Consider the following 12,587-nt stretch of genomic DNA (forward strand, 5'->3'; position numbering starts at 1 on the left):
TATTACTAAACATATACACACAATCCTTCTGCTTTCTATAGCTCTCTGTAAGACTTAAAGAGAATCTGTAACGTCAAAACGTTCCCTGGGGGGTACTCACCTCGGGTGGGGGAAGCCTCAGGATCCTAATGAGGCTTCCCACGCTGTCCTCCGTCCCTCAGGGGTCTCGCTGCAGCCCTCCGTACAGCGGTGATGTCAATATTTACCTTCCCAGCTCCTGCGCAGGCGCTCTGATGGCTGTCGGCTCCGAAGTAGGCGGAAATAGCCGATCGCTGTCGGGTCTGCTGTACTGCACAGGCGCAAGTCTCCGGCGCCTGCGAAGTAGAGCGGACCCGACTGAGATCGGGTATTTCCGTCTACTTCGGAGCCGAAAGAAGCCACAGCGCCCCCGCTGGAGCCTGAAAAGGTAAATATTGAATTGACAGTCGGGTCTGTCAGCGGCTGTTCAGAGGGCCGCAGCGAGACCCCCGTGGGACAGAGGACAGCGTGGGAAGCCTCATTAGGATCCCAAGGCTTCCCCCACCCGAGGTGAGTACCCCCCAGGGGATATTTTTGATGTTACAGTTTCTCTTTAACAATCATACTTGTTAACAAGACCAAAATAAAAAACCTGCTCATATAATAACCTGCATTCCTGCACTAAACTGAATACTTGTTTAACTTCTCCCTGATGGGGCACAGTGGTGAGCTTATGCTAGTATCTTCCATGTGGAGACAAACAGCATGCATGGTTTACTTGTTATGGACAACCTTTTCTCACAATGCCCTTCCTCTGAGACTAATCTAGTGTATCACCCACTTTCCCATGGATAGATCTTCACTTCTCTTGACTTTTACACAGAACAAAGAACACTATGGCCCAGTGGCAGGAGTATGGCAGGAGTTTTCTCCTGGGAGATACTTTTTAATCTCCTATTTAAAATAACTTTTCAGCACTTTGTAATTGAAAAAGTATCAAAAAGTGAAAAAGTACTATTAAACTTATTTTTAGTATTTTCTTGTTTACTGGTGGTCTGTAAGGCATTTAAAAAAATCACCTAGGAGAAAACTCAGGAGAAAAAGTTATTTGCATATGGGCCTATGGACCTTATTCAATTCACTTTCTCTCCTAAGTTTTCTTTTTTTTCACACCTTGGCCCATATGCAATTACTTTTTTTTCCCTGAGATTTCTCCTAAGTGATATTTTCAAACTTGTTATTAAAATGCCGTTCAAATCACCAGCAAGCAAAAGAGTACTCAAAATAATTTTGAAAGTACTTTTCTACTACTTTTTAGTACTTTTTCCATTACAAAGTGCTGAAAACGTATTCTAAATCAAAGATGAAAAATGATCTCTTAGCAGAAAAAGTTAATTGCACATGGCCCCTTATCCTTAAAGAGACTCTGAAGTCTCCTAAAAATGAGGTTTTTACTTTAAAAACCTCTTTAACATAACTGCCCCTCCTAAAATGCTGCAACCCTCCAGCTGCCAATGCCATAAATAACCTCAAATTACATGGGGGACATCACGGGGCTCCTTCCGCATAGAGGCAGAGTCTTCAGCTGCAGCTTTCAGCTGCAGCTCTGCCTCTACACACGTCTATCAGCGCGGATCGCCGCCTCTCCCCCGCCCCTCTCAGTCTTCCTTCATTGAGAGGGGAGGGTGAGAGGCGGTGATACACGCGGATTGACGTGAATGGAGGCAGAGCTGCAGCTAAAAGCTCTGCCTCCTCCAGCAGCAAAATCCACAACCAAGAAAGTCTAGGATTTTGCTGGGGGGAATTAGGGTGAATTATGGCATTTTCAGCTGCAGGTATGTGCTGTTTTAGGAGGGATAATTAGGTTAAAGACGTTTTTAAAGTAAAAACCTCGTTTTTAGGAGACTTCAGATTCTCTTAAAGCTAAGCAAGAAAATACTCAATAATTTTAGCAGTACTTTTACACAGATGATGAGAGAGTATCTCTTGGGTGGAAAAAAACATAGGAAAAAAGTGAATTGAATAAGGGCCCATAAGGCTAAGTTTTTCACACAAAAGTTATACTTGCACTGCCTCAAAACTATTGAAAAACCTTTAACCTATTAAACTGAAACACGCAAATTTTTTGAAGAACATAATTTAATTCCAAAATGCTGGGGGATTTTAGCCTGCATTTCTTAATATCTTTGTATGCTTGAAAGAAAGTGATCCGATAATTAACATACAGCACTTTTACAAGCTAAATTAAATACAAATACATGCATTGATATAAATAAAAATCATGAGGGCCCCCTAGCAAAACTTGGATGGGCCCCCCATTGTTCACACTCTGTTCTTTGAATACCCCTGGTGACCGTCACAGCTTGGGGTCCATCTTGCAAAGGTCATCAAACAAATGTAAACATCATAATCTTCATACCCATAATATGTGTAGACACAAAAACTCCTGATCTGAAGGATGGACCCCTTTATCGGAGGCAGTAAAGCAGTAGTTTGGGCCCCCTAACAGTTCTGGGCCCCCTTTGGATGCAGAAGCTGCTCTCCTGTAGTTACGCTCCTTAATACATGAATCAAGCAGCGTAGCAAAACAGTCATAAACCACATTACAAGTAAGGGATCACAGATCAAAAAACAACAGGTCCCTTGTCACTGGTACACAGCCTATTAGAATACTGACTATATATACAGCTAGCACTGAAATAGTTACAACTTTGTGGGTAAAAAGTCTTTTGTTCTAGGAGCATTTACCTGGAGTTGTACCCCCTACGAGATTTTAGTCCTCACTTGACAGTCATAGAATAAAGGAACCCTTTGATGTTTCCTTAGGTAAGGTACTTCTCACTCAGGACTGAGACGTCATCTGCTGTTTCATATAGGTGTATTCAACTTCCTTTTATTTATTTATTATTTGTTTTATTAAGTTCACAGTTTCTTTGATGTGTAAGGCGACATTTCCTACCACCCATGTTGAGAAAATAAATATAATTTTAGATTGTTACCACTTTTTTTCCTTGCACAAGTTCTTGATAAAAGGTTAGTTCACACAGAATCTACTTCTTAACATGTATACCAATTGTCAGTCTGTGCGGTAAAGCCTTTAGTATGCCTATGTAAGTGTAGCTGCAAATTAAGCATGCTATTTTACAAGAGCTTCTGTATCAAAATATTTATCTGTTTATTACCCTGGTTTAGAAAATGGATAGCAAAGGTGGTAAAGGTTGTTTTTTTTTTGTTTTGTTTTTCAGACAGCTAGCTTCCTATCTAGCCCTATCCCACACAAAAAAAAATGTATGATTGTATGCAATAATTAACTGCCACTTTAGTTAGTATGAGAAATATGACCAATACGGTATCAATAATGATAGCACTTCAAATTTGGAAAATCTGTGTTGCCGTAGTATGGGGACAAATAGATTTTTTTCTGAAAAGCAGTGGTTTACAAGATAGAAATTTCTCTTTAATATGGATAAGGGCAAATCGAATATAAATAGACAGTGAATACAATATAAAATAAATTCTGCAGTTTTGAACAGCATTTTGTACACTGACACAATTACAAGAAATTTTAAAAGACCTTGACGGAATGTATATCAATATTTGATTGAAACATTTTGGTGCCAGGTTTTGGTGTGTTGCATTTTGAAGTACTGGCTGTAATTTATTTTTATATACTTTATCAATATCATGAGTGATAAAGTTTGGGTTAAGGATAGATTCAGGTTAAGGGGTAGGCATGGGAGTTATTTTGAGTTTTACATTTAAAGGGAACCTAACCTGAGAAGGATATGGATTTTTCCTTTTCAAATTATATCCGTTACCTTATTCTCCTGCTGATCCTGTGTCTCTAATACTTTTAGCCACAGCCCCTCAACAAGCATGCAGATCAGGTGCTCTGACTGAAGTAAGACTGGATTTGCTGCATGCTTGTTTCAGGTGTTTGATTCAGCCACTGCTGCAGCCAAAGAGATCAGCAGTACTGACAAGCAACTGGTATTGTTTAAAAGGTTAAGGTTCCCTTTAAGACTTCATTTGAGATGAAATGTAATCAATATAATCAATGCTGATTTTTTTATATGTGGGGTTGTTTTATTTTGATATGTGTCTAATTAGTATCTCCAAAGCTAATATATTCAAACAACAGTGCCATTACCATTTCGAAAAATATTGTGCTGCCTTTCTTAGCATACTTCTGTTTTCTGTTTATACAGTAAGTAAAACTGTCAGTGTCATAAAGTCATTTGACAGTTGTACACAAATGTTTATGCAGAAACAATGCATATTTACATATATTTCAAAAAATAGACTCATCTGGTACCCAAATTAAGCTCATATGCAGCACTACAGTACGGTACTATACAATACTGATATATATATATCAGTGTTGCTTGCGAATTTTCGCCAAAGCCATTTTCGCATCGAAAATCCCATTTTCGATTTAGCCGAATTTTCGCGAAAATGAGTACTATTTTCGCTTCAAAGGGCGAAATTTCGCATTCATATTTTCACATTAATTTTCGCCTAAAGTCCGTTTTTTCGCGTTGAATATCTAAGCCCCCTTAAAAGCTAGAATCACCAAATTTGCAGGGTATATTAAAGAGATATGTGGGTACAATAGGAAAAAGAAATTTTTCAAAAAGACCTTATAGTTTTTGAGAAACTCGATTTTAAAGTTTCAAAGGAAAAAAGTATACATTTAAATGCAGTAAATGACAGTTACTTAAAGGGATACTGTTCGAGGGGGTCGGGGTAAAATGAGTTGAAGTTACTCGGGGGTTCTAATGGTCCCCCACAGACATCCTGTGCCCACGCAGCCACTCCCCAATGCTCCGGCCCCGCCTCTGGTTCACTTCTGGAATTTCAGACTTTAAAGTCTGAAAACCACTGCGCCTGTGTTGCCGTGTCCTCACTCCCGCTGATGGTACCAGGAGCATACTGCACAGGCCCAGTATGGTCTGTGCTTGCGCCATGTGCTCCTGGTGACATCAGGTGAAGCGAGGACATGGCAATGCAGGCGCAATGGTTTTCAGACTTTAAAGTCTGAAATTCCAGAAGTGAACCGGAGGCAGGGCCGGAGCATTGGGGAGTGGCTGCGCGGGCACAGGATGCCTGCGGGGGACCATTAGAAGCCCCAGGTAACTTTAACTCATTTTCCCCCGACCCCCCCTACAGTATCCCTTTAAGCAAACCTAGAGGTAGTGTAAAATTACTAATATCAAAAGAAAGGGCCAAGTGCCAAGTGCAAACTGCCAAGTGCAAAGGGCCAAGTGCAAGGGCCAAGTGCAAAGGGCCAAGGGTCAAGTTCAAAGGGCCAAGTGCAAAGGGCCAAGTGCAAAGGGCCAAGTGCATAGGCAAAGGCCCAAGTGCAAAGGGCCAAGTGCAAAGGCCCAAGTGCAAAGGGCCAATTGCACGTGCAAAGGGCCAAGTGCAAAGGGCCAAGTGCAAAGGGCCAAGTGCAAAGGCAAAGGGCCAATTGCAAGTGCAAAGGGCCAAGTGCAAAGGCAAAGTGTAAAGGCAAAGGGCCAAGTGCAAAGGGCCAAGTGCAAGTGCAAAGGGCCAAGTGTCAAATGAAAAGGGCCAAGTGCAAAGGCAAAGGGCCAAGAGCCAAGGGCTCTTTGCACTTGGCCCTTTGCACTTGGCCCTTTTCATTTGACCCTTGGCCCTTTGCACTTGCACTTGGCCGTTTGCACTTTGCACTTGGCACTTGTTCTTGGCACTTGGCCCTTTGCACTTGGCCCTTTGCACTTGGCAGTTTGCACTTGGCACTTGCTCTTGGCACTTGGCCCTTTGCACTTGGCACTCGGCCCTTTGCACTTGGCAGTTTGCACTTGGCACTTAGCCCATGGCACTTACACTTGGCCCTTTCTTTTGATATTAGTAAATTTACACTACTGCTAGGTTTGCTACAGTAACTGTCATTTACTGCATTTAAATGTATACTTTTTTCCTTTGAAACTTTAAAGTCGATTTTCTCAAAAACTATAAGGTCTTTTTGAAAAATTTCTTTTTCCTCTTGTACCCACATATCTCCTTAATATACCCTGCAAATTTGGTGATTCTAGCTTGTAAGGGGGCTTAGAAATTCAACACGAAAAAAACGGACTTTAGGCGAAAATTAATGCGAAAATATTCGCCTTTCGAAACGAAAATAGTACTTATTTTCGCGAAAATTCGGCGAAAAGAATATTTGCATTTTCGCTCATCACTGATATATATATATATATATATATATGTATATATATATATATATGTATATACATATATATATATATATATATATATATATATATATATATATATATATATATATATATATATATATATATATATATATATATATATATATATATATATATGTCACAGTGGCTTATTTGTGGGGTCCCCTTATGCAAACTGTGCATGGAAGCATGCTGATGATGAATGAGTAGCTACCTCTCCAGCTTGCACCTCCACCAGAGCTCCAGACTTACTGTGGCCACTTGACATGAAGAGACGCATATATGCAAGCTGGAGTGAGGAGAGGTAGATATGCATTCATCAGTGGGCTCCAACACGCACTCTGCATCCACCAGCACACTTCATTGCGCACTCTAAATATAGGGCTAGGGCCACATGTTGGGGTGGTCAGCCTTTCTTCGGGTCAATTGGATTTGATGAGTTTTTAAGGTTATGGGGAGGAGGGGCTTAGGCATGGATCAGCCTATCTGTGAGTATATGCAGTACATATGTCAAATGTTCTATACATTTATAGAAGTCTTTTTCTAAAAAGACTATTGTCTGCAGATTAATAATAAATCAAATGTGATTGTTTCGTAGGTCCAAGATGCTTTTAGATGTCGACTGAGAAACTGCCAGGATCCAATCAACGCAGACTCCTCAAGTTCCTTTCCAAATGGACATGCACAAATTATGGTAAGTTTCATATCTGTATTCTTAAAAAAGACTTTTACCATAAATAGGCATATAAAAATCTCAACTTCTACTCTTAACACAGTAAGGGCCAGCTTAACCACTTAAGGACCGTGGTGTTAAACCCCTCTAGTTACCAGGCCATTTTTTTTTTACAAAGGTTTTAAGGGCTCGCTGCAGGGCCGTACAACTCAGCACACAAGTGATTCCCCCCTCCTTTTCTGCCCACCAACAGAGCTCTCTGTTGGTGGGCTGTTATTGCTCCCACATTGTTTTTTGTTTTGTTTTTTTACAAATATTTATTTTAATAAAACAACAATATATTTGTTCATGTTTTATGATTAAATTATTCCTCCCTCCCTCTTCCCACCAGCCAATCAGCGTGATCGGCTATCATAGGCTTTAGCCTATGACAGCGGATCACTTCCCTGCCTACAGAGGGGACAGCCGTGACACATGGCTGTCCCCAGTACAACGCTGCCGTAGATTGCAGCGCTGTACATAGCAAATAGACTGAATCTAACAGTCTCCTAGTGGCGATCCCCACTGGAAGACTGATGGCGGAGCGGAGCTCCGTCATTTCAGTAGGGATGCGCGCACATCGGCGTGTGCAATCCCTTGCTATCTGCAGCCATTCACGCGTGGAGCAGTCACAAAGGGGTTAAGGGCCCATGGTGCCTTGTATTACAAGAATGTTTATATTACAAGAATGTCTGTTTCTAAAATGAATGTGAAACAAAGCACATAACTAAGAAGCAGTGATGCTCATACATGATAAGTTACCTCATTTTGGGCATAAAGGCCAGTTGGTTGCTTAGTGCCTCTTTTATGGGAGCCATTGAGGTCTATTGTTGTAAATTTCTACCTAGGGCATACCTATGATCTACACCTCTTTTCTAAACCAACTAGCGTGTATAGTCTAACTGGCATGACAGATTTGTACCAATATCTACTTTTAACACTGCTGCACTATAGCAAAATGCAATTTTTTAACTGCCATCTTTGCCAGTCTGTAGTCAGTCTTTTGGTTTGCAGGGATAAGGATTACAAATCTGAAAATCACATAGACAATAGTCACAACTCACAAGTGGTGGCAATGTAGTGGGACTACTACTATCTGAAATTACGGTACCTTTGTTTTTGTTCGCCATGGCCCATATTCAATTAACTTTTTCTCCTGAGTTTTCTCCTATGTTATATTTTCAAATGTTTCAAATGTTAAACCAGTAGAAAGCAAGAAATGCTTAAAATAATTTTGACAGTACTTTTTCATCTAAGTTTTGTCACTTTTTCAATTGCAAAGTGCTGAAAAGTTAGTGAAAATAGAAGATGAAAAATTATCTCAAATGAAAAAACTCTGGAGAAAAAGCTAACTTCATATGGGTCCATGTGTTAATGAGTGTGCTGGTGTGGGGGTGGGGGCAAATAAACATGTCCAATGTACAGCACCTGCATTGCCAACAAGAGCCCTAATGATACTAATTGATACACTGTTCAAAACAGATGAGACATTTATTGAGCAACAGAGTTGTTCTTAACAGTTTACCATCAGATTTGATCAAAATGATTGGATTTGTCAAAATGGCCACTTTATTTGTCAAGATTACCTACTTATGGAGCCCAGTATTTGAACATTTTTACATTGAAAAATATGCTATGTAGAAACCATTTTAAGGTATAAAAAAGAAGTCAAAAGGTCATTTTTTCACAAAGGGCTTTAGTAGTGGGGACACCTCCATGTTTTTCTGCAGTGTGTGTCCAAACATTTTCTTAGAAATCCCTTTTAACCTTGAGAAATGCACAGTCTATGTAATAATGAGATGCTAAGATGGAGATAGAACTAGGAAGCCCTTATCTTTGGTAAACACATCACCTAGCACCTATTGGATGAGCTACAAAATTGATATTTTTTCTGCAGAGAATGATTCCTTACACAGGTTGTCGAGTGCAGAATATTAGAGTAATTATAAAATGTCAATGTAACGCTGGTTTATTAAATGTCACTTACAGCCTCTGCAGTTCTGGGAATAAGTGTCACACACTTCATTAGGAGTCTTAAACCTATTATCCAAACTGAGGAACAAAATAACGAAGCAAAATAAAAAAAATGGTTCACATCATAATGAATAGAAATACATTTGAGTTCCTCTACAGGAGTGTTTTCTGCAGAGGGAACAGTTACATTGTAACTTGATATGACAGTAAGAGCTGCATTTTGTAGCTAGAGCAAGTAAAAAATATTTCAGCAGATTTTTTTTTTTATTACTACTACTAGTATTATTATAAAAATGGTGTTACTACTAAAATTAAAGAGACACTGAAGTCTCTTAAAAATCTTCTTTTTATTACAAAATCCTGTGTAACATTACCGTCCTAACTAAAACGCTGCATCCCCGCGGCTGTAATCTAACTAAATCCCCCCTAACTCCCCCCTCCCTCTCCCTCGCAAAATCCACTACTTTCTTGGTCGTGGATATTGCTGCTGTTGGAGGCAGAGCTTTCAGCCGCAGCTCTGCCTCCTTATGCGTCTATCAGCGGCGGATTTCCGCCTCTCCCCTGCCCCTCTCAGTAAAGGAAGATTAAGAGGGTGGGAGAGAGGCGTCAATCTGTGCTGACGGACGCGCTGAGAGGCAGAGCTGCGGCTCATAGCTCTGCCTGTCACGGAAGCACTGCCCGGATTGCCCCCCGGGGAGTTTGGGGGGATTTAGTTAGATTACTGTGGCGAGGATGCGGCGGTTTAGGTTGGGCAATAATGTTACACAGAATTTTGTAATAAAAAGAGGATTTTTAAGAAACTTCAGAGTCTGTTTAAAGCAAATCTTTTTGACCATATATTCACAAAATAAACTTTGCCTCCTTATTCTCAAAATGATATAAACCTGATTTATCAAGATCAGCGCACAGAAAGCTGCCTAAGTACTTTTTTCTAGTAACATAAAGTTGGGTTTCAGTAGGACTAGTGGCTTCTAGGGATGTAGAATGTGTGATAAGCCTAGTGTGTAACACCCAATGTAATCCACCAACAACTGAAGGAAATATCATTACACAAGCAAAGACATAGGTAAGCAGGTTTTATCCCTGATAACAGCACACCATTGTCTTGATTATGTATCAGTTTATCTAAGGCATAAGCATATGTCCTGCTGATTGGTGATGCAGCGCAAAATACTGCATTAGAGTTGCACTGTCATCTATCATACAGCAGGGCTGAGCAGGCAATTTCCTCTCAAGTCTTATGTCTCTGGATGTTCTATACAACTATCTTGTTATGCCATAAATAATTGAACTGTATAGCAAGTGCTATAGGAATGAAAAAAGTGCTATATGAATAATATAATACATACACACTCAGGGCTGGAACCCACTACAGCGTTTATTTTTTTGAGCATTTAGGGATTGCTTTCAGTCGCTAGCGATTTCCCTAATCAATCTGCCAATGCAAATGGGTGGGACAGATTCCACTAGAGCAACTGCAAGTAGGCAAATTGCAATCTCAGGACATGCAGCGTTGTGGGAGCGTTTCCATTCGAATGTATTGTATAGGAGCAGGGAAATCGCTCAAAAAATCACTTGCAAAGCGCTTCCACAAATCGGTAGTGATTGAGCTGGCGATTTGCGCTTTATAGTGGGTCACAGGCCTAACAATGGTGATGTAGCTTCAGTGCACAGTTCACTTCTGGTGTGCTCTGAGCCACCTAAAATATTCCTATGGTGGGCATATAAATTGACTTGCATTTGTATGTATTTGTATTGCTGGATGTCCTGACTGCAGACTTTCATATCATGTATCTCAGCTGCCCACTATTTGTTTTGTACTATGTACAGCACTACGAAAGATGTTGGTGCTATAGAAATAATAAATAAATAAATAAATAATAAATAAATAATAATAATATTACAAGGATTTTCTTGTAGTATTTGAATCAGATTTTGTTTTTGCATGCATTATGTTGCCCAATGCATAACAAAAGGTCATAAGACATATGAGTAATAATGTATTCAAATGCATGTGCATAGTGACAGAATCAGTCAATATATATCTCAGTATTAGCAAAAACTGACTTATTTCCTGAACTCGGAAAATGCAATCCAACAAAAAAGTATTAACTATTAAAGTCAGTAGAATAATTTGAAAATATTGGTTTTGATGCATATAGATAATCATTCTTACATTCCACCTGTCATAAAATGACTGCAAATGTATAGCACTTCTATATATTTAGTGTTCTATCTCATTGATATCACATTGTTGGTTCCATACTTCTGTGAATCTTATAGATGAATAGGATGGCATACGATTTATTTTTGCTTGTCTCTTGAAAATACTTGCAGGTATGTTAATGTGGGTCTCTAAGTATCATGCTCCTTGATGTTGTTTAAAATTGAATTACCTAGATCAAACACATAGGCCAGCATACTAAGTGATATTGCTGCTTCACATGTATAACATATTTTAGTGTAGCAAGCAGAGAGACATTTTCATTCTCTGCTGCTCAGTGCAACCTCCAGTGGTGGATTTGAAATTTACATCCAGAGACCACAGGAGCCTTATTATGCTGGAATATCTTCTATATTTCATGCAAATGTACACAATCATTTGTGTTCTCACTGCAATAAATCTAATTCTTTAGAAGTGCTTGTGGAATTCCTTGAACTTTGAAATGATTAAAATAAGGCACCATAATTTATAGGTAATACCAGAGCCTGAACAATAGCTACTGGTGGAATATAAATGCAATCTTTATTTGTGGTGTAATTAAAATCAAATAGATACAGTACGCTGAGTAGTAGCGGAAAGATTTAATAAGTATTTCTGTGTGGTGGACTCACTTGATTACTAATATTCATCTTACATGTCACAGTCTTAATCCTGTGCTGTAGCTTTTTAATACCTTTTTGTATGTCATCAACTCTGCCTTACAAATAAATGCTATATATTAAAGCGCATTCAATTTTCTAAAAGCTGTTATTATATTTTCTTTTAGAAAGGTCGTGCATTGGCTGCAAACAGCATTGCTAGTTATGCAGCTTTGCTAAGTATATTCACTTGAACACCACGCATTTTTATTACATATATTACACAAAAATACACCCTATTATTACAAAGCATGTGAACATTACATCCCATTAAATACAGTTTATATAGGGGATTTTCATAACTTTCATGCACTGTACTTAGGAGAGTATATGCACTGTGAAATGGAAAACAATGATATTTACACAGTTAATAAAACATGAATGCTTTATTGTATTATATTGTTCCTAATCCCATAAATAATGGAAACAGTATAGCTCTGTGCAGCACTAATATCCAGGCTTCTGTGTATTATTGGAAGATTTTTTTTTTATTTATTTATGAGTTTTGATAGATTGTCCTTTTTTAAAATAATAACACTGACCACGCTAGTCTAGCAGAATTGTATGCCACTAGTAGCATACTTAAATACGTATAAGGGCTTGATTCACTAACCAGTGCTAACTCAGTTAGCATGTGTTAAGGCAAACTAGGGTGCTAAGTAGTTTGCACGGGTAAAGATGTTGCTGTTCGCGTGCTATTTTAGCACGCGTCCGGCATTACGCGGTGCGCGCGTACAACATTACGTGCTATGATCTGTTTGCGTGATAAGCAGCGACTTCGCATGCTAAGTCTGCTTATTACACTACTTAGCAGGCAAAGCAGCTGATTTTGCACGCAAAATGCTGCGCGCAAAAATTTACGCAAG

The 12,587-nt window shown here is 39.3% G+C and overlaps 1 protein-coding gene across 5 annotated transcripts in view; it reads left to right on the forward strand.

The window, feature by feature from the left end:
* ADGRB3 (adhesion G protein-coupled receptor B3) overlaps nucleotides 1-12,587 on the forward strand; it is a 1,235,185-nt gene that overhangs the window by 1,166,150 nt on the left and 56,448 nt on the right. For all 5 annotated transcript variants that reach the window (XM_068281444.1, XM_068281441.1, XM_068281445.1 and 2 more), the window contains one exon: nucleotides 6,772-6,867. In XM_068281444.1, coding sequence (XP_068137545.1) covers nucleotides 6,772-6,867 — 96 coding nt within the window. The remainder of the gene's footprint in view (nucleotides 1-6,771; nucleotides 6,868-12,587) is intronic.

The sequence above is a fragment of the Hyperolius riggenbachi genome, chromosome 4, assembly GCF_040937935.1.
Source record: "Hyperolius riggenbachi isolate aHypRig1 chromosome 4, aHypRig1.pri, whole genome shotgun sequence".
NCBI lineage: Eukaryota > Metazoa > Chordata > Amphibia > Anura > Hyperoliidae > Hyperolius > Hyperolius riggenbachi.